The sequence below is a fragment of the Eucyclogobius newberryi genome, unplaced genomic scaffold, assembly GCF_026437365.1.
Source record: "Eucyclogobius newberryi isolate DKJ021-1_F unplaced genomic scaffold, fEucNew1.0.hap1 SCAF_22, whole genome shotgun sequence".
Classification (NCBI taxonomy): Eukaryota; Metazoa; Chordata; class Actinopteri; order Gobiiformes; family Gobiidae; genus Eucyclogobius; species Eucyclogobius newberryi.
In genome coordinates this window covers 15,467,442-15,491,167 of record NW_027315857.1, presented here as the reverse complement: position 1 = coordinate 15,491,167, position 23,726 = coordinate 15,467,442, and the positions used below count along the sequence as shown (strand labels likewise).

The window sequence follows — 23,726 nt, the reverse complement described above, 5'->3', positions numbered from 1 at the left end:
TTGGCCATTAAACATGCATTCATATTTTAGAACATATAAAATATATTGACTACTAAACATCATTTCAGGCGTTCCCTTATCAAGATTTGGTGCTAGAATTCCATCTATTGGCAGCAGAGGGAAAACAAAAGCTAATACAAGCACACAGCTGGCATGACCATGATGTGGTGGCAGAAATGCTCAAAACAAGTTTGCAGATAATATATTGACTTCAAAATAGCACAGAAGACCTCGACAGTGCAGACGAGACACAGACGACAGCGCAGACGACAGCGCAGGCGACAGCGCAGGCGACAGCGCAGGCGACAGCGCAGGCGACAGCGCAGGCGACAGCGCAGGCGACAGCGCAGACGACAGCGCAGGCGACAGCGCGGACTACAGCGCAGGCGACAGCGCAGGCGACAGCGCAGGCGACAGCGCGGACGACAGCGCAGGCGACAGCGCGGACGACAGCGCAGGCGACAGCGCGGACGACAGCGCAGGCGACAGCGCGGACGACAATGAAGACGACAATGAAGACAGTGCAGATGGCCTGTTGCCTCTCGACTGTGAGCATAAGTAGCAGGGAAGTAGAGCATTTCGGTTCCAAAGCCCAGGCCGCACATCTCACTCACCACACAGCAGGTTTAATAGTCCGCTGGCAGAGAGCACTATTAGGAGAAATGGGTTCTTTTGGAGGGAGCATTCGTCCCTGTGTGACCGTTAAGTACCGCAACAAACCAATAAGTCCAGCACAAAGAGATGTGAGGTTTACTGTTAACATTAGCCCAGCAGAAATAGAAACGCTAACCGAACATTAACGTGACAGACAGCCTACTTATCTTTTCTATTAGAGAAGTGCATATATATGCCCTGCTCATATGGGAAAGCAAGTATTCACTGATATTCTATGGTAATAATTGTCTAGTGCCACTGTGAAGACTCTAAATAATGTGTATTAACAGATAAATAACTTTACACGGCTGTAAGATTAATCAATGGAATCAAATCAGAATCACAATTCCCGCAAAAAGCTGGAAATATTTGGATTAAGAGTTAGAAAACTGTTCACCAGGAGCTATGTAATCCAGCTGTAAAAAATCCATACTGGAACCATTTTGGCGTAATAAATAAGACAAAAAAAAAAGCATATAACATCCAATGTTCCCTCTAACCTGCTCCAAAGGTCTCTGCACACAGACAATTTTCCACTGCAAAAAAAATAAAAATCCAACCTGAATTGAAAATAAACACATAAAAATGTATGTGATTCAGTGAGTGACAGACAAGTGTGAACTGGCATTGGGGGATTTTCCCAGTGGGCTGATGGGTAAATGGGCCGGTGTGGGCCGAGCTGTAGAGGAGGCGAGGAGCCCCACCGGGCCCCTGTCTTAGCTGTGACTAGAGACCTGTGGCAGACGGGATTTCCCACGGGCCAAATGCTGCAGGATCAGGTGGATTTGCATGGCACCGTGTGAGAGCGCCCCTGAGAGCAGCGGGACGTGCAGAGACGAGGGGGCGCTGCAGAGTGGTGATATGGGGTGTGTGTGTGTGTGTTTGTGTGTGTGTGTGAGAGAGCGAGCATGTGACCATTCGCTGTAACAGAGGACAGAGCAGGTGGAGACGAGAGGAGGAGGGCTCTGCACCAGGAGGTGCAGATTAGCACAGGACACTGTGACCATGTGAGTAGAACAACGCTGGTGAAACTTTAGGAATGAGGCTGAGCGCGATGCGAGAGGTGTGGCCACGATGCGAGAGGAGTGGCCACGATGCGAGAGGTGTGGCCATGATGCGAGAGGCGTGGCCACGGCGCAATACGAATTATGCTTTTTGGTGTCATACATTTCTCCCTCTGAACAGTTTTAGTGGGAAAAGTTCAGTTTATTTATTTAAAGACCCATGCAGGTCTCTAGCTCATGGCCCATTTAACAGACTGGCTCATTGCAGTAATATGAGGGGGTTATGACCCGGACCGGGCCATAGCCCTGAAAAACTAGGCCTATTGAAGAGGACTCTGCATGAGTGTATTTTAAAGTATGTTTAAACCAGTGGTTCTCAAACAGTGGGTGAGGGTCCACAAATGGGCCACAGAGAGTAGACTACAGGCCACAGAACATTAGGCATCTCAGGTGAAATGAGGCAGTTTGTTCAAAGGTGCTGTATTTAAGTTTTCTCATAAAATTTGTCTTGCTTTGACTGGAAAGTTTCACAGAATGTTAACTCATTTGTCATATATCTAGTTAAAGGAGTTTTAATTTCCTCAAAAGTACTGGTTTACATGCTGTACGAAAACAAACAGGTGCTGATAATGAAAGTAATAACAAATCTATATAAACCAATATTCAGCTCTGTTTACATACACAGATTATGGGATATCATAAGACTATGGCCAACTGAGTCTATAAAATAAATAGATATGCAGTGACTAGCACATTACATATTACTGTAATGTTATGGTGTCATGGTGGGCCGCTCTGCCTTCTACTCTGCCTCCTCTACCCAGGTCATGAACAAGAGTTTGGTCTTTTTTTTCTCTCTAAGTAATCTAATAAATGACTGCTGCAATTTGATTCTTTTAAAAGTATGACACTTACTAAAACAACAAAAACAAACAAATCTGCAAAGAGCCGAGCGGGACCAGAGAGAACACAGGTTATGTAAAGAATATCATTTGAAAATACGGAGGTGGATTCCAAAGAAAAGAGGGGTTAAAGCATACTATGTCCAAAAATAAGAGTCCCAGTTTGTCCATTGTTGATTGAATTTATCCATGGTATAGAAAAGGTGAATAGATGTAGGAATAAAATGTCCTCTGCAGAGAATTAAAGGTTCTTGTGTCTATTGTCACCACAGGCTGACACTCAACACCAATGTCAATACCACAATAATACTAAAAAATGCTAAACATTTGGACGATAAACACAAAATAACAGTACTTTTGTATGTGAACATGAAGTCTTCTACTAGTTCTGATAAAGCACAAGATCATTCTAAAACTGCTGACGTTTCCTCTTCTCACATAATTGGCCGTGTTGGTCGTCACTGAACACGACGCGCTCCTCCCAGACTTCAAGCTGCAATTAGTGACGCTGTCGTCCATTGATATTCCCATTGATTTCCTCACTCGTGAAAAGGAGGACAGAGACTTAGCGGTGGAAGGAGCAGGAATTTGAGAGACGTGCTGCCTCATTAGGACCACATTGTGAAATAAAGACTGGATTTAGCCAGATTTCAAAGCACTTCTTACGACATCAAATCCCGAAACCAGTTTATAATTTTATTCTAACTTGCAACATAACGAAGGATAATGAAATCGAAATGTGCTACAGAAGCGGTAGAAGCAGAGATGCCAAACTCATTTACATCGCCATTTTTGGGTTTTATTGTGGCTGGAATTTGCAAATTTGTGGCTAGAATTTTGCTCAAAACGGGGCATAATAACAAGCCTAATCTAGCATTCACACCTGTGCCATTTGGTCTGGCCAGTCCTGCTCGGGCCAAACCAGATTATCACTTGTGACAGACTCAATATTTCGGGCTTAGTTTGGCAAAAACAGATGTTCCCGGTCAAGCCAATTACACCTCTGCAATAAAATTCAAATTCGTTCACATTCAAATGATAAGAAAGTTTCAAAATGGCATTATTTCAGTAGCTTGACAAAGGCTGATCATGTTTTGAGTCTGACATATCGAATCCACATAAGAAATAAAGATGCAGTAGATCATTTCCCATCAAGAGCTAATGTCATTAATTAGACAGTGAATGTATTAGAGACTCAGTTGTAATATAATCAATAAAACGTGAAGTATTATGTATCGTACCGGTGTCGAGCTTGGTTCCTTTGGTGCAGGCCACGATGGCTCCCATGCTGGGCTGTGAGGTCATCCCCGCCATAGAGTCCACCTGAGAAAGAGCAGGAAAAATAACCGTTTTATGTAGAGGAACAAGAAATACCCCCCGGATCAACGTTGAGAGATGACAGCTTCTCACCACAAAACACAAGAGCCGGCGTTGGAGAAATCACAATGTGTCAATCACACTTAAAATCCTTTCTGTTCCCCATTTGCTCGAACAAAAAGCGCACTTAAAGGAGCTGTACCCAATTTGTTCTCATGCAGTGCAGTGAAATAAGCTCTGGTGCAGATATATTGTAAAAGCAGGCTGAAAATGAGACAGCTGTGTGCTGCCTGCATCTAATTGTAAAGCGTTTATGTCAGCCGTGAATGAGGAAGTGATGCTAGTGCACTGTTGTCGTTAGCATCATGTGTCTTGACCGTGTTTGTGATTTGCTCATATTGTGTCGAGTATTTTAGACCTTTTTGCATGTAGTTTGCATGTTCTCTCTGTGTCAGTGTGTTTTTTTCAGGCTCTGCAGTTCAACCCAACAGAAATAACTGAATCACTGAGGAAATCCTGTGGTTATACACGGGTTAAAGGCTGATAATGCATTTTGTCAGCTCTTGTTGCCTCCCTAAAGTGAGTGGACTCAGGTCTCATCTGCATGTTTTATATAGATATTGATATACGACACCACTGTATTGAGAACACATCAAAGCAGATGGTAAAATGAAATATGGCCAGGAATCAATACTTAGTCCTCATAGGTGCACAATATTAGCATTTATTGACCGGGATGTCAGAAGTCGCCAGGAAGTGTTTCATTTTTTATTCAGATGAAACAAACTATTGAGCATATGAACACTGTTTCTCTTGGCGAGGTGATAAAAGACAAACTGTGGTTTAAACACGAGGCTGGTCACTTATTTCACTGGGTGCGAGCGAGCGGCTCAAGAGCAGACCTTCAACAGCGGCCAATAGTTTGAATGAAACTCGCTGGAGGCATCAGTGAGCGCCATGGGGGAAATGTCCCCAATATATTTGACTAAAAGCGGAGGGGAGAAAATTATGTCTGTCCATGCCATGTGCCACTGCAAATGAATCAAGGCTTACAAGTCAGCCCAGTGGTTAAGGCTCAGGAGGATTAAAACTTTGAATACAAAGAGACACAATTACACATAAAAACTATAATTGAACAGAAAAAAACAATTCTGTAGTTTAGCTGAAAGTGTAGTCTACATTCTAAAATAATTTATGCTTGTAAAGTTTAAAATCACACCGCAATGTGACAACTGTTGTCTAATGGAGCCAAAACATTTATCTGAGAATGATTATCAAGCAAACAGTGTCACAATACTGAACTTTCACTTTCCTTTTCAATATGAAAGAAAGGGCTCAGTACTCAATTCATGGGTTTCAGGCATGAGGATTTCTTGACATGGAGGATTCAGATCAATAAATAACAAGTAAGCAAAGGCCCAACTTTATCCTATTTGTTTAATTCATTTTTCAGTATTCATATCTGCATAAATGACATTGTCCAATAGAGATACCAAACATCAGAGTTGGCGTAAGCGCATTAAAGTACTCAAATCACTTTAGAGTCATGAGTAATGTAACGCGTTTTGTGAATCCATGTAATCTAGTACTCCCTAAATAACGTTTTCAAATCAGTAACGTGCTAATTAGTTTTGTGTAGGTTATCATCTCTTTGAGCTCGGCGTGTTGTGAGCATGCGCACTGTTGTGTGTCGCGCTCTTGCTAATCCAGTCATCTTAATTTAGCGATGTTCTTCACAGCTTGAGGACAGACCTACACGTGCTTATTGTATGACATTATACTGTGCTAATCTGTTAACATAAAAGAGAAATAAACCTCCGTCAAACACATTTATACAAAGATATTGTCAGCATACATATAGGTTATACGAGCGCGATAGTTTGTTTTCTTCAGATAATTTTGGCTCATGTGCGCCCCCTGGTGGCAGAAGGTGAGTGCAGCAGGCGAGAGCGACGTCGGTTTTTGTTCCATTCCATCTTCCATTTTATGGATGAATTTTCTGTTGATTGTGTTTTATATAATAGATCATATCACCTACACTTTATCTCTGGAACTGTGCCAAACAGGGAGAAAGAGTGAGCAGATAAACCGTTAAACGCAGCTCCACATTATCCTTATCCATCGCCAGAGCCACGGCAATTATTATTGTCAGCAAACCAACAAACGGCTTTAACATGCGACCGATCAGAGACGGCTGCCACCGCCATGAGACGAGAGGCTTCTTCAGTGAGTTTCAGACTTTTATTACGCCCGATTTCCACTGTGTCGCACTGTTATGTTTGTAAGTGCTTAGTATGTTTCAATAGTTCAGTTTTAGGGGCGTTGTTGAGGCTAAAGTGAGGCTGTCGCTTCTCTCATTCCTCTGACCCTGAAGTGAATTTAACTGTTAAAACTTCCCTGAAACCTTCTAAAACTAGTGACCTCAACACCGCCAAACGTGCACGCTGACCTGATCTGGAAGCTAGTTTTTACATGTGCGTTTGTGATTGGAAAGAGTCTACTAATCCAAAGCAGAGAAAACAGAGAAACGCTCTCGTCAGACACAGACCAGTGAAGCAGAGGGCTATTCAAATCCGAATATGCTGACGTGACCCAAAGATGGCCGTTTTCACACTGTGCAAAATCTTGTTATATTCCCAAAGCACCTGCTAAGAACTACTGCAAAGTGAATGTTTAGTGTGCAACTTTGTAATTTGGACAGTTTGTAGCTTTGTGGGAGCTCCGTGCAAAGTGTTGTTTTGGCTTTTATCCTGCTCAACTCTGGAGCGCTGCATAACCCAGTGACTTTTGACCATTGGAATAATAGAACATTTTGTTTTAAATTGTTGAATATCATGGAAACGTTTCTCATCACTTGAAATCCATGAATATGCAGCGAGTATTAGAGCTGTGTTCTGTTGACACCCACTCATTCTTAGAATGAGTTATTTTAGAATGGTCTAGATATTTATCAGAACTTGCAAAAGATCATTGGGCAATATTAAAAATACTACTTAGAAAAAAGGTCAAGTGTTATAGAAAAAAAGTCTGAAATGCCCATAGTATCCAACTTACCGCCACATCCACCACGTCGGCCCCTGCCTCGGCACAGGCCAGCATGGCAGCCACGCCCGCCCCGGCCGTGTCGTGGGTGTGGACGTGGATGGGGAGGTCGGGGAAGCGGTCTCTCAGGGACCCGATCAGGAGTTTACTGGACTCGGGCTTCAGCAGGCCGGCCATGTCCTGTGCACAAAGTCAGACACAAAGTCAAACACGGCTTTACAAACATTTTTAACGATTCAATCTCCATACTAAAGGACACGTCAGTGACTCTTGAACTAAAATGCAGTTAATATGATTTATTTTGAATTTTGCTCAAAGTTATAGAAATGTTATCACAGAATAGCTATTTTTTAAGTTTATAATTGAATTTCCTGTTTGTAATTTATGACATCACACTAGGAAATTACCCAGCAAACACTGAGAAAACTCATCTCATGTCAATTTTTTTTTATTTGACAAAAAATAAAAATATACGAGCTTCATTTTGTTGAATTCCTGTTTAAAAAAGTTGTTTTGGTGTGTAAATTATGCATGAACTGGACATTAAACTGGAATGAGGGTCCCTAGAGTGATGTCACTTCCTGTCATGCTCCAGACATTTCCTCCGCAAATATCTACTCGATTGGTGTGAAACAAAAATGTGTATGTACAGCAGGTAAAAACACAAATCAAGTCAAACCCCCTTTGACATAACCTTGATCATAAATGAACAAAACTAAAATAAAAAGCTCATACTTAACTTAACAGCGGTTCATAAACACATTCATCATTCAGCTGACTAAGAATTGATTAGTAAACATGGAATGCATCGACCCATTTACTCAACAAGAAGTATTGCCTATTAAATTTGTATTACTAAAGGTCAAATATCATGTTTAGGCAGAATGCATCTAGTTTCCTCGATTGTGTTGAATGGGTATAATAGAAATATTACCCGTTTGATATAATATTCCATTTAAGAGATAAAATAAAAACAATTATCAGCATCCTGAGCAAAAGATCCACATTTAAAAAGACTTTAAACGACCAGTATTTACGAGCGCGGCGAATTAAACTCCAGGCGTTCTCTTTAATCACGATGTGCGTTGGCCGTTGACTGCTTCCTGGCCGGGCCAATCGCCTTTTCGTTTTTGGAAATGGACCGGTAAACTTGGTTAAACAAGATTAATTTGGGAGCGCCTGCCTTCGCCCTCATTAGTGCGCAGATGCACAGCACAGGCCTGAGGCAGGAAGCTGGCACCGACCGCAAAAGTGACGGTAATTCGGTGGATTCGGTCGAGCAGAAACACAACAAAACACGAGAAAGAAAGAAAGAGGCTGTTAACGAACATCAGAGCATGAAAACTAAAGGCTACATTTACCAAATTATAATAATCCTCACTTTGTACGGTAGAATTGGCAATGAGTGAATTCAAAACGGGCTGAAATAGATGAGACTTGTTTTCGCGGCTTCAATAACAATAATTCCACTTGTTAATAATTTGATAGCTCAACAGAGAAAAACAATTTAATTCACATTGATAAGCGCTTCATTAACATAACAAAACAGAAGCTGCCGGTTGCCTTGGTGTGTCTCCGCTCGCGAACTGGAGATTAATTGATATTAGCAGAAATAAAGGGGTGCGTTCCCAGTGTCTTTTTAGTGATCCAGCCCCGTGTGAAGTCGCGTTTCCCTGTTCAAAGTTAACCTCGTTAGCCGCGACGGAGTTTTTATGTGATTAGCCGCCTCGCTCTCCTCAGCAGAAGCAACACTTTATCACTTCGGCATTGGAAAATATTTTGTCACGCTCCAATTCAGAAATTCATTCACCACTATCTGTCAATTCATTTAGATAAGCGGCTTAGAGAACTTATTCCGATGGGTTGAAACGAGTTAAACACGTGAGGGGCTGCTACAGATGCAACAGGCAGATCACAGCTATTGTGTGTGTGGCGACTGCTAATGTTCATGATAACGATGTCACGGAGTCTGTCAAAACAAGAGCTCATGCATGATACTGGTTTGTCAGGTGAGAAAACACTCAGGAGGTTAGTGAGAGTCAGGAAAACATATTTGATTTGTACTCAGGAAGTGTTCGTTACACCGTATGCACTTGGAGTTCATGTCAGACAGGAGATTTGACTTTATATTCATTCATAAAGAACAAATAGTTTATTAAGGATGATTCAGTCTTAGTGACTTCTTTAAGGTTTAGGGTTAGGAGTAGGTGTTGCTGTCTGGTTTATTATGAATTAAATTGCTGTTGATGCTTTATTTGTGCTAATTAAAGTGTAATTATTGTAAAGGGTTAACAAATACCAAAAAAATAGGTACTCTACTAAGCAGCGTTCTAATAGCTGTGCTGCAAATTTGCCATTTTAAACATGCTTCACTCCTCACTGCTTCCAGTAGAGGGCAACACCCACCTAATCCAAGTATTTTGTATTAAAAGCTGCAATAAGCTGCACTTATGAATCACACTAACTGAGATTCATAATGTGTTCTTGCTTTGACTGTAATGTTTCACAGGATGGTATTATATTGTATGTATGTATTATTGTATTGCTCAAAACGACTTAAAAACAATCTATGTAGCTCTGTGACTTGGTCTGGCAATGCTGGTCTCCATGGTGATTGTTGTACAATGCACTGACCAGCAGAAGACACCGCATAGTGCAGCTTTAATTATTACCCATTTGCAAAGGGTTTCTCAACAATAAAAGACCAAAACCTCAATCTGGAACACACATTATCATTAGTTTGAATTTATATAGACAGAAAAATATGTCTTAAAATAAGTATTTTTAAATATTAGGATGATATGGGAGATGGACAGATTTATAGTATTTCATTCTCACCACAACACTGATATTTAATTTTTGTTTCTATCGCTATCATTTACTTACTTATTGCTAGCCGGTTTATGTCCGTAATAACAATAATCTAAATTTGGGGATGAATAAAATAAACAAAATTAAAGCCAATTTAGTCTAATTTAAAGATATAAACAGTGGATTTGTGTGATTTCGTTGACCGTAACTCGCACCTTTATCGACAGGATGTGTGTCCCGGCTTTGACCAGCTCGTCGGCCAGTTTCATGTAGTATTCCATGGAGTACTTCTGCCTCATGGGGTCGGACACGTCGCCCGTGTAGGAGATGGCCGCCTCCACGACGCCCCCTGCTGCCCCGGCTGCCTCCATACCCAGCAGCATGTTGGGCAGGTAGTTCAGGGAGTCGAACACCCTGAAGATATCCATGCCGTTCTCCTTTGCCACCTCACAAAACCTGCCAAAGTCGAAAGAGAAGTGTTACGCGAGTCCACGGAGCTCCACAACGTTCTCTCTTTCATTTCATACCGACAAGATTATCACATAGGCTCACATATGCGTAATGAGATTCTCACGCTGTGTTCGCCGTGAAATATTCCACATTTGGGTCAGGATAAGCTGTTTATATCCACCTTCATATCGCAAGTCATAAATATCTCTACACCTGAGTAAATACAATATAGAGACGATTTCCATAAAAAAGTCAGCCGGCTTACACAACCCGCAGGAGCTCACAGTAACGCGCACAGACGCCTTTATCGCGCTTGTGAGTGCTAAATCCTTTCTATTATTGCCTTGGCCTCGGCGTCTTAATCAGCTTTTTCATAAACTAGGAGTGTGCCGTGTGTTACCCAAAATGCATTCTTCACGTACAGAAAAAGCCCTTTGTTTGTGGAGTAAACAGATAAGGCTAATGTAGAGCCACCGGGGGATTTGCTCTACATGACTGCGTGCTATTCATTGAGCATACTAATGAAAAGTGGCTCCACATTGCAAAACCTACAACAGTCTACAATGTTTTCTTGAATGAATAACAGGATTTATTAAAGATCTAGAAATGATTGGTGTAATGAAAATGTTTTTGACTGACTATAAAGGAGAATTTAGCTTTGAACAACACAAAAAAGCTTAATATATAGTAATTTTAGCATTTGAATCTAGTCATAATGATAAACCTAAATCTTTACAATTGGGTTAATGGAAATAAATGATTGGAGACAGTTTTACCCTTTTTTTGGGCCCTCACTTCTGCTGTTCCAAACCTAAACTAAGGTTCAGTGGGAAACATTGATAAACATGAATATTTACGCGTACCTTGGTCGAGCTTTAAGTGGCACAATTTGGTTTGTTTTGTAAATAAATGTACTTATAATGTCCTTAAACCTTTGCAAGGTATTGTTGCAAATGTTTTCTGTCAAATGCAGCCACTTAGCAGCCACACCGCTCTTCAAATCCCCCGGGACCCTGAGGTAAGCTGGATATATCCAGGCTACTGTACTGTGACCTGTGAAATCCTGTTTAAATCAATTAGATAAAATGAAATTAGTCCCTGATTTGATTCCGTTAATGAAGATGCTGGAGCCACTTTGCCGCGGGCCGCTGCACAGCCAAAATGTCGAGGGTGAGAGAGTGTGCGAGAGAGCGAGAGCGAGAGAGAGAGAGAGAAAGGGAGGGGACTGAGGGAGGATGAGCAGCGAGTCGGGCGAAAACAGATCAAAGCAATTAATCACAATCGTGTGCAAATTTCCAGTGGCAATCCCCCCTACGGGACAAACGCACGCACCGCAACAAGGGAGGAGTAGTAAAAGAGAAGTGTGTGAAAAAATGAAAAGGGAGATGAATGGAGATATAAAAAGACCAAGCAAAACATTATGACTACTTGCAGTTATAACACAGGCTTGTTTAATAGAATTCATGCATTATATGAACATCTATAATGGGTCAAATCTGTTATCCATTTTAGTGTGTGGCACATATATAACCATGTTCTGTATATTTCTTGCTAATCTTAAGACATATACATTACATGGTAACCATTATTTGTCCCAAAACGGGGGAATTCCATTGTTGCAACACAGATTAGGCACAGAAGTATAATCATAAAAACAGATAACTTAGAAATAAATCTTATAATCTTAACAACACTTATTTACAGATGTTATACAAACAGAAAATATTGCACCAGCAATTACTGATATGTCACAGTATTGCACATGATTATGACAGTATTGCACATGATTATGACAGTTTTGCACATGATTATGAAAGTGTCCTGCAGGGGGCGACACTCATGGTCCAGCATACAGGAGAGTTTAGTTGGAATGATGTAAACATGCTGGACTCATGGACTGATTTCCATCCATGTAAAAACTGTTGTCTATTGTAAAAATCTGTTGCTATTCTTGTAAATGAAATATTTTGTGTTTTCTCCCACTGAGTAAATTGTACAATCCAAACTTTGTGACAAGGTCAAGCTGTTGTGGGCTGTTTGCATCTAAAAATAAAGTATTTTATTGATCACAAACTCGGATGAAAGAGCCGTAAGCGTTGCTCCAATTGACTGTCGGCAGCGACATGCAAATGACCGGGTCATTATGTCCCTCACTCTGACTGCTACAGCATTTTCACACTATGCAGAGCAGTATGAGATCAAGTTTAACTCAGGAGGACAAAGGAGCATCTTAGGTCTGCTTTGTCCCCTTTGGTTACATCAGGAGTGACTTCTGTGACAATAATGAATAACATTCATTCACTTTAGTGCTGGGAATTGTATGCACAAAACAAACTAGCAGGAAAATGTCACATGTGCACAGATCATGTAAAAGTAACTCCAACTTAAACACAAACTTAATAACTGGCCCTATGCTGCCGTTGTGGCTCAGACAAGAGTAAAAGTGAGTTGAAGAAGCTGCAGGATGCATATAAAGATGAACTTAATGATAAGTGCCAGTCTGCTGCTTGTGCAAAACATTTTTCCCACATTGAATGCTGTAATAACAAACTTTGCTTATGAGTTTTTTAGACGCCTTGAGGACTCACAGAATGAAATTGCTAAGATTTTAATAACACCTGGTCAGGACAGTGTGAGGCACACGGCTGTCCTCTGGAACCACTAGAACACGTGCTTATATAGTCTGTCACTTTAGGGTCTCGGTTTTTCTGAATTTTGTCCATTCTGTTTTCATTGGTTTAGGTTTTGCTTGATCGATCATTGGCGGTCCAGCCCAGCTTTACTTTGTCGTCTGAATAAAGTGTTGGGAAAGTTCACTTTCTACATGAACTAGTTCAGTTCATAGTTCAAAAATTTTAAAATGAACTAGTTCAGTTCATAGTTACATTTTTTTAACTAAGTTCACAGCTCCAAAAAATGAACTAGTTCAGTTATTCATGTGCAATTCATGTGCAATTACTGTGAAATTCATGTGCAATCTATGTGCTGTCGTGACACATATTCATGTGCAATTACTGTCGTGATCACATGCAATGGTATTTATTTATTTGTCTATGGGAGTTTTTATTTATTTATAGGAGATCTTCTACTGAAAGTGTTTTTCAGACTTCCTATAAGTGATCTGTTCTTCTGTATCTACCTCTGTATCTACCTGCGTTGCAACAATGAAATTTCCCCATGTGGGACAATAAAGGAATATCTTATCTTATTTTTTTTCAAAACTATGCAATAATTGTTCTAAATTATTTCCACAGCCCAAATACAACCACAGGCAGCAATTATTTTATTAGTTTAATGCTGAAACTATGTGTCAGATTTCATCTTCAAATCCAATTTTGAATCCTTACACATCCAGACTTCGCTCATTTGTTGTTGTCCAGCCCACACTAGTAGCAGTAGTAGTAGTAGTAGTAGTAGTACTAGCAGCAGTTGCAGCTTTCAGCCCCACAGTATATTCTCAAAAAAATGAGGGAAAACTTGCTGGGCAAAGTTTGCACATAAATGTTAGATTGTTCCCATCCTCACCGACCTTATAAAACTCACGTAACTGGTCGTAGCAGGGCGAATCGTTGCCGTTCTGTTGACACACGTTGCTGTCGCGTCCGTGCTGCTTTTTGTTTTGATGCACATGCGCAGCGCGGTGCGACACGCAAAATCTCTGTCTGCGCTATCGGCCTCTACAATTTTGGAGCTCTCACACTTGCCAGACATAGGCTCTTTTTGGGCAACTTAACGGTGTTTTTCGCCGGGAAGTCTGTAGAAATCTGACACTTTATTGAACAAAAATAAAAAAGAACGAAGGTGCTGTTCACAGACACCAGAAAGAACGCGTTCATATTATCGTTCATCAGCAGTTATACCGTTCGTTCAGTTCACGTTCACCAAAATTATGAAGATTATGAATTATGAAATTCAGGCACAACACTGACTAGCAAGAGTTGGTGAGAACTAGGAAAGAGTTTACTTTCTCCTTTCATGCTTTGAACATTTGGTAATGCAGCTTTAAGTATGTTCACTTCATTTGTCTCAGCTCGTACTTAGCACTGTAAGTGGCAGATGTTGATGCCAGAGGCTCCTCGTCAGACACATCAGGCACAATAACTATGTGCTTGGATTGGAATTGAACCAACATTATCAGCAGAACTATATAAACTGTGCAACCTATAGACTCTTTATGTCGTAAGAATGTTCAAACATTCTAAAATGGAGGTGGCTGGAGACAAAATGAAAACCACAACACGTTTTCTAATAAAAACTGACAACAGTTCTAAATGATGGTCTTTATAACAAAAAAATAAGCAACAATTTAGAATTTCCAGGCTAGCAATTGACCACCACAAAAGATGGAAAAATATGTTCTAGCCTCGAATTGTATTCGAGCTTCACAAAAAAGTATGTGTAGTAAAGAATGTAGTATATATCTGTAAGAAACTACATCAATAATCAAGGACTGGCCTGACATAGTTGACATTCCAGAAATTGAAAATATTACATTCAGACTTAATTTGAAAATGGACAAATTCAAAAGACTTTGGACCAAAATGGGACAATATGTGCCCTCATTTGTCTCCTTTTAATTATCTCCCCCCCCATCAGATCAGATCAGGAAACTGTACTCCATTTTACAAAGGTCCATTATAATGGTAGTCCTTGATGGTCAGTGCCACTAAGATTTTTTTTTATTATTATATTATATTCCACTACAATTCTGCCTCCACTCTGGACTTTAGAATGCTTTACAAAAGGGTCTATAGATAGATAGAGTAGTTAAAGTAATGTTGACTCGCTCTCTGACATAGCTCAGCCCACTCGCTAATACAAACAATCTTCTTCACTTGTCACAGATAATGCTATTCCTATAATGTTATTCCAACTGGCCTTTGATATGGGCCGAGCGACAGTACAACGTGACTCTACAGCAGCCATTACACATACGAGCGGCTCGCATTAAGTCACAAAGCCGCCGCTAATTCATCCGATACGTGCACGTCTGCAGACACGGCAGCCCTCAACGTCACTGCGATCTCCCGTTTGAAGAGGAGGCTCGTGTGGGCGGAGGTATTCCTAGCTCTAAAATACATTACCGCCGCGGTTTATCTGTATCAATGATGCATCTCCGGCACTTCGGCTAAAAGTCACTGGGCATGAGACGATGGGAGCCGGGGAACATGACCTGATTAAGTGCGTGCGAGGCGTGTGGTCTGCGGCCGGTGCTAATGTGCTGCATCGCATCGGAGTACATTAAGGAACACTGATTCTGGATCCAGGCCGGAGAAATGAGCTTTTCAATACGAGCGGTTTAGGAAGTCATTTGAGCTTCATTAGGCTGGGAAAGTGGAGCCGGTTGTGTTATCGGCGCTGTTTTGGCTTGAGAAACGCAACATAACCTTGATTAAATAGACGTCGAAAGATTGTTTTGTGAATGTTTTGTGCAGTGGGTTTGAAAAGCGAGAGAAATGTCAGGTAAAGTGCAACGCTCACTAAAAGCAATGGCCTCCAGCGTTTGAGCTCCAGTGAAACCCTGTAGCGGGGCGGGGTTAACTACTGTACATACTTCGCCCAATGAGCTCGAATAGTTTGTCTGAATTAGTCACTTAGGATGTGAATTGGACCATGTGTTCTGGATTTTTTCTTAAAAGATTTTTTGCCCTGCAGACTTTATTAGACAGGACAGAATAGTGCAAAAATGGGGATGAGACTGGGGAAGGACATTGCAGCAAACTTCTTGAAATGTAACAAATTATATATAAGTACCGAACTGACTGGGGGAAAGAAGTGTTTTTTTAACCATCATCAAGCTAAATTTTTCATAAAATGTGTCATGTTTTCCCCTTTTTTCCTGGTTAAATAAAGATTAATAAATACCCAGACGCACAGGCAAATAACTGCCTTTGCTGACATTTTCTTCACCATATTAATGAAAAAAGAATGAACTGACATCTTTATTTAATTTGATCTTTTTAAGGATTTTTTAACCCGTAGCCTTGGACACGATGGGGATGAGAGTGGGGAAGGACATGTAGCAACTTGTCAGATTCAAATTCAAGATATTTAAATTGTTTGCTGCAGCCGAAATTTGAATTTCTTTTGGGATCAACAAAGAAAGAAAGAAAAAAAAGAAAAGACGAGCCTGTATCCATCAGTCTATGGTAGTTATATTTGATCATTGATGTTAAAGCGATTACACTGTTTACGTTGGCAGATGCTTCGACAAAGTTATTCATTCATTTATTATCACTGACAATTTGATTACAAACTACATGACTGCAGTACCATTGGTCATCCGTGTTGTTTTCAAAGGAAATGCTTGGCAAGAGCGACAGACAATGATGCAGGAGTAGCATCTGGCTCCACAGCGCAGCGTCTGTGGAGAAAGCCTTTGAGCCGGGGGCGGCAGCTGATGTACATAGGAAATTACAGTATTTTTAGTTTGTATTTCTCTCCGTTCGGCCCGTGACGTATTGTTTGCGCCGCGATCTGAATCACAGTGCATACATCAAGTGGCCCGCATCAGTCATTGCCACGCGTGTAATATAAGTGTGCTGCTATTTAAAGCTCCTATACATTACCGGGATTATCGTTTCTATAAACAGAGATTGGCAACACAGTTTGGATTTAGAGCCAAAACAAAAGATTAATGTTGCAAATAGGCGTATTATTGCTTTGCATTTTCCTATAGGCATTTTTCTTCTGAGGTCGCCATTGATGTTCTGTCTCCGAACGAGCAGAGACTTGGCTTGTGTTATTATAGACATTTAAAATAAGGCTATTGACCCGTTTTGTTTAATCATTGCTCTGCTTTGACGCATTTTAAATTGGGTGTTTTAAACTGCAGCATTATCTTATGAAATGTTTAACCATATAAACCAGGGTTGTCCAAAGTTTTTTCACAGAGGGCCGCTTTTTTAACTTGTACGGAGCAGAGGGCCATAAACAACCCAAAAATGTCGACTTTGTCAAATGAATCATTTAAAATATTGCATTTGACATAGTTTAAATGAGCCTCCACACCTTTAATAAGAAACAAAATCATAACTTTTTGTTGTTTTGACCAACTTAGCGGGAAGCCGGAGGGCCAACAAAAATTGGTCTGCGGGCCACATTTGGCCCTCGGGCCAAAGTTTGGACATGCCTGATATAGACTGTATAACTGAATGGATAGCGCTAGCCTGTTAGCCACCACGTTCCAAATGGGAAGTGAACGTCACCCTTTCCCCGAGGTTCCCGCTCCAGCTCGCGTTAGCAACAGCTTTGATTGACGTCGCTAAGTGCCCGCCCCGTGGAAACCAGAGGCGAGAGTTGGAGAGTGGGAGCATTCTACAACCTCGTAGCCGACTCTGTGGTTGCCATGAAACGTACTCTTGGATTTCCAGTAAGTCAAGTATGACTTTCGCCCACACATTTATACAAACTATGAACTGTATGCAATACTTTGACCCCAGGATGAACAGTCAACAGCTAATGGAGATCCCAATGAACAAACGAGCCTCAAAACTCGTACTATCAACACTACACTTTTAAGAAGGTCATGTTTGAAGTGTATAACCGTGTGGGTGGACTCACTTGAAGACGGCGTTATCGGGGTAGTTGGTGTAGCCCACAGCGTTGGCCCCTCTCAGCAGCATCTGAAATGGGACGTTTGGGATCAAAGCCCTCAGCTCCTGCAGCCGCTTCCACGGACACTCGGACAGGAAGCGCATCGCCACATCAAACGTGGCACCTGCACCAAACAATGCAAAGTTAACTTCAGATCCTTTGATGCCATTTTAACTTTAATCTCAATTTGAGCAATAACAACATTCATCATATGCCACGGGAAATGGAAATGAGTTTGACCCCATTGTCGAACCTGCCTGCACTTGTTTGTGATTAAATATAATGAGCTCTAATGAGTCAAACAGTCCAGTAATGTATATTTCTGTGCTAATCCACTACTTACTAGTCTAAGTAGAAAAGGGTTCAAAGGTTTCCGCTGCACTCCATAAATTAGATTAGCCTTCATGGTCTCCGTAGGGGCATTTGACCCATCCTTCAAAGACGCTGGGGCATCTGCTCATGACCCATCTCCACATCTTGAGATCTGCTTGCTCAGGATTAGCTCTGGTGCATTTTGATGGTGGAGAAACCGACTCCGCACAGAAAGAACTGGTCTGGCCCAGAAGTCGACCGTGCGACCTTCTTGCTGTGAGGCGAGAGTGCTAACCACTATGCCACCGTGCTGCAAGAGGTCCTTATGCAGAGGATGAAAGTCAAAAAGTGCCACCTATCCACCATTTCTACTTTGTATCTGAATGGAATGATATTTTCCGTCCACCTTGTAGTTTAATTAAGAGATTTACTGGCAAATGTAGACTAATACTAATGTGGTAGTATGAATAAGGATGGTTAATTAAAAATAACTGCTTGGCTTTATTTCACCATTTTTTGTATAAAGTTTGCAATGAATCAAATGTGAATGAAAGATTGTAAAGATTTAGGTTTTATTTACAAGGTGATAAGCGTTCCCCTTCTTCTTCCATGCGCCCAGAGAAATTGCACACATTGAAAAAAATAAAATCTGGAACTTAAAGCGTATTCATAGTGCTTACTTAGACTTTTATCTCGTCCTTTTAAAGTAAGAATGTTTGAGCGGACGAGTGGAAAAGGGAGAGATAGCGATCTCTCATTTCCCTTTCTGGGGGAGTAGATTAGTGAATCTCATCCCCGTTTATCATATCAGCCAGAAATATTGAGCCTCCAGTGGGTTTCTGCTGATCCAACACTGTCATCATTAAATTTCATTTTCCGAGCACTCATATATTTGGACACGCCGAGAATACCAAGCGCGCTCGCTCGTTCTTCGTCGCTCCAGAAGTCGGAACGCCCCAGAAAACCCATCTCTTTCACTTCTAACATTGCTCATTTGAAATTTGATTTTTGTAGCTTGACAAAGTAATGGAAATCGTTGGAGTTCTTAGCATCCATCAATTTCAACAGCCTTCATGTGAAAGTGTTACAGTATAAATAAGGATACAGACTAGCCTGGCCTTGGGGTGACGCCGTTTATTATCGTTTCAAAACTTGTAGAGTTGTTGGCCATAATACTGTATTTCAAGTTTAAGAGTAATAGATATACTACTACCCAGATGAAAGCTCAAGTATTTGATCATCTAATTCAGGGGTAAATGCTGCTTTACAGTAAATTTGTGTTAAATACGGCCCAGTGAATACAAGACAACATTCATAGCACGCTCCATACAGCTGTTTAACCCTTATGCAAGGTAAGTTTATTTATAGAGCACCATTTGTACACAAAGTACCGTATTTTCCAGACTATACGTCGCACCTTTTTTCATAGTTTTGGCTGGGTGCGACTTATACTTAGACTCTGGAGCAACTTATGTGATATTATTTGTTATTTTCACACTTGCAACCACATTTCATACTCCAGTGCGACTTATATAGATTGTTTTCTTCTCTATTATGCAATTTTTGGCTGGTGCGACTTATACTCCGGTGCAACTTATAGTCCGGAAAATACGGTATACAAAGTAATTCACTGCTCCGTGATTCAGCTTTGCATTGCATTGCCTAACCCTTTCTCTATATTCTACTTATTTTACTAACTTTATCATGCAGATGTTCATTACTATCCTGCTTAGTCTTTGGTAGTACACATCAGCTTGTAGGTCAGTCTAACACATATAGTTAGCATCCTTGCAGAATTGGAATTTGCCTTTAGAGATTCAGATTATTAAGCAGGAGTACGTGATTGCATGTGAGCCCTCTACATGCTGCTGAAATGGAGATTCATTTGGGATAGGACAGCTTACTTTGATAATTGTGTGATACGTAAATAGACAGCTGACCCACACACTGAAGCGTCGGACGGGACCACTACAAGCCTGCTGCTTTTGGAAAGGCAAGCAAACTCTAATCTGTCAACACTGGGGGTTCAAAAGAATAGGGGTGTGGGATAAACTATCTCATGAAAACCAGCAAAATCTTAAGACACCATGAAATGTTCAAAGGCCTTGGGTCTGCAGAAGGATTCCTCTAATCTCTGATAGATGAGTAGATTACAAGAGCAAGTGGATAAAAAGTTATGGTATATAAAAAAAATAAAACTGTAGCTGGCATGTGAAATAAGGTTTTGTCAAGTAAAACAATGAAACGTTTGTTTTTGGGGTAGTGGTTGAAGTGTTTTAGTGCTGTCAGCGCCTGGGCCTGGGAGTCTTTTTAAGCGAGTGGCTTGAGCTGCTCTTTGTTTCTCGCGCTTCTGGAAATCAAGCTCAGTCATTACAATGTCCTGCTCTTTAAGCTCGTCTTTCTTCTTCTTCATGACTCTGATGGCGTCGGCAACTTCCTGTTCGAGTTGCACATTGTCCTGTACTGCAGCATTATATAGACAGAGGATTTCCTTATGTGCCATGAGTTGCACTTCCAGCTGGTTTATTTTCTTTTGAGGAGTGAGATTGGCCTTTCCTGAGTCTTATAGCTTCTAGTCCAATGACTTGGTGACTTGGACCTGATCTTCAAGCTCGGCTGTCACTCGCTCCAGCTGCTCACGGAGGTCCTTGACTAGAGCACTCTCCAGGGAAGCAAGTGGCTGCACCAGGGCGCTTTCCTCTGAGCGAGGCTCGCCCAGGAGAGCCGGATAGTGGAAGACACCAGCTGGGTCTCTTTGGCCTCTGGCCAAGTCGAAGTCCTCATCATAGGTGTTCATCATCCTCAGACGTGTAAAGACCAGGGCTTCATGGTGATACTCCTGGAGCTATTCTTGTGTGTTTTCATCCGTGGACTTCAACAAATTACTTTGGTAGTGTTCTTTTTCTATTCTTCCTTGAAGTATTAGCACTTACAAATAGCAAATTATGAATAATCAAGGTTTTGAGAGTACCAGCACATCAACCACATGACTTGAGGTCAAAGCCTGGTTAAGCATGATCCTTGAGTATTGACCAGGGGTCACCAACCTGGTACCTGGGTGCCTATGTGAACACGTCAGCCAAAACTTCACCAAAAACTTTACCAAGCCTATTTATTTGAGATCTGGGCATGCAACAGATGAGATAACCAGCTCTGTATCACCTGTATTAACTAATAATAACAAATAAAAAGATGAGCAGAAATGACTGTCTTTGTGAGTGTCAGGAATAGACTGTTATAGAGCAGAGGAGACATCAGTGCAGGACACACACAGAATCAGACCAGGACCAATACAGGCCAGAACTAACCCAGGTCTAACTTAAATCAGAATTCACACACGACTGAAATGAACACTGAAACATAGAGCCACAGGAGGATTTATGTTGTTGTTCTTATAATTCACTAGTATAAAATGTGAATTAGGCTTGGGGTTTCAAATGAAAAAATACATGCTCAATGCACACAAATACCCCACACATGCACATTTATTAAACAATATCTTAAATTATTTGGTTATGATTAATGTAATTGGAGGCCCATAGGCAAATTTAATGATAGCCCTTAGCCCAAAAAAGGTTGGTGCCCCCTGCTGTAGACCCTTAAAAACAATTATCTTTTTGACCATTCCAATACCGAGACTCAGTGTAACATCAACTGGTTTAAGATAAGATAAGATAAGATAAGATATTCCTTTATTGTCCCACATGGGGAAATTTCATTGGTGCAACGCAGGTAGATACAGAGGTAGATACAGAAGAACAGATCACTTATAGGAAGTCTGAAAAACACTTTCAGTAGAAGATCTCCTATAAATAAATAAAAACTCCCATAGACAAATAAATACATAAATACCATTGCATGTGATCCCGACAGTAATTGCACATGAATATGTGTCACGACAGCACATAGATTGCACATGAATTTCACAGTAATTGCACATGAATTCCAACAGCAATTGCACATACGACAGAATTGCACATCAGTATTAAGTTAGGTCAGTATTGCGACGTTTTGGCACTCTTCAACTGTACATTACACATATATTGTTCCGTCTTCTCAACTTTAACTGGGTTTGACTGACAGGCGGATTAACCATGAAAAATAATGCACGGTGTGTGTGTCTAAACAAACATGGAGGCTTATGAGTAAAAAAGGGTTATGGAAACAAAGCGGATGTCAGCAGAATCAACACTAATCTCTGTAAATCTAAGGTAAAATGAGTGATATATTTTGTTCGGTATATTATAAAGATGACTAAAGGAGACGTTTTCAACACATGCTATAAGCTCGTAGCTGTCGGTGGTCCGTCCCATGTTAGGATATTGTTCCACGCCCTTTTCCAGATGCTTCTGCACCGACTGATCAGGCAAGCAGTAAAGTTATAACGGGAGCCAAAATGAATGAATTAATGTTAAAATGAATCAGATGCACTACAATTGCTTTTTTTACTAAAAAATAATATTTTTAGTACATAATATCAGAATAATGACATTATAACATACAGTAAGTTATTATACAGGCCATTTAAGCTTGAATACCTGTAAAAGATTCTCTATTTCCATGTTAATGTTCTCTATTGAGAACGTTAAAGTGAAGGAGAAGTCTCATCTCACACACCATCAAATGAAAGCCTGTGAAATGTTTAAATGAATCGATACTTTAAATTAAATGGATGATTTCTATAAACATACGGTCGTAATTTAGTGGTTATCAGCAGTTTGGCTTTATGACCAGAGTGCACCAAACCCTTAATCACACCAAATCAAATTTTATTGAGTCAGGCTTATGGCCCATGAGCTGAAGTCATAGTGTGGCAGGGGAACACAACGGGTCTTATTGGAAGTACAGTATGATTAGGATTCTTGTTCAAACCAGACTAAACCAGACTAAACCAAGCCTAGAAAGATAAGGTCTCAAACGTAACAATGCCAAGCCCAAATCAGACTGAATTAGATTAAACATTTGCAAGCGCTGAACTAAACCGTAATCCCCTCAGTTGTCCAGCGCGGTTCCATGGAAAAAGGGTAAAATTTCCAACTGTCCAAAGCTTCTTCAGTCAACAACGTTCTAAACCAGGATCGAGCTCAACTGGTGAAGGACAGAAGCGGGAACACAGCAGGTTTTTCAATTTGAGACAATTTACCCCCATTTACATAGAGGCATCTGCATATTTAGAGTATTTAAAATGAAAGGAAAACCACAAAGCTGCTGTGTTGCTTTACAGATCACACCGCCGTGGGCATTGGAACCGGTCTCCCGCACTATCCCGCACTATACTACTATAATTAACCATGTGCTGTCTGACCATCTGATAAATTTTACGGTGCGAAAAAAGATACGGGGGAAGCCTATGGACACTATGTGATGTGTCCCAGTTCACGGCGCAGTACTTCCACGGTCGGATACTGTGATGCTATATACAGTGAAGGGGCATAATCCTCAAAGGGCTTTCTGCTTAATCTCCTCAGTGATTCATTTTGCCTCTGAGCTGCAAAAACATGTGAAAGCAATATCACAACGAAGACGTATAAAAACAGCTTCTGTACATAGGGGACAATGTGTCGTGGGCGTCTCCCTTAAGTGGGTAATAAATGCGATGTATAGGGAGCTACTGCGATGTGCCTGTATTAATTCCCAT

The 23,726-nt window shown here is 40.9% G+C and overlaps 1 protein-coding gene across 1 annotated transcript in view; it reads right to left on the bottom strand.

The window, feature by feature from the left end:
* LOC140372094 (pyruvate carboxylase, mitochondrial-like) overlaps positions 1-23,726 on the bottom strand; it is a 340,452-nt gene that overhangs the window by 49,632 nt on the left and 267,094 nt on the right. The window contains exons 15-18 of the mRNA XM_072459379.1: positions 17,744-17,900; positions 9,946-10,186; positions 6,932-7,099; positions 3,802-3,883 (exon numbers count right to left, since the gene is read on the bottom strand). Of these exons, the coding sequence (XP_072315480.1) occupies positions 3,802-3,883; positions 6,932-7,099; positions 9,946-10,186; positions 17,744-17,900 (648 nt within the window). The remainder of the gene's footprint in view (positions 1-3,801; positions 3,884-6,931; positions 7,100-9,945; positions 10,187-17,743; positions 17,901-23,726) is intronic.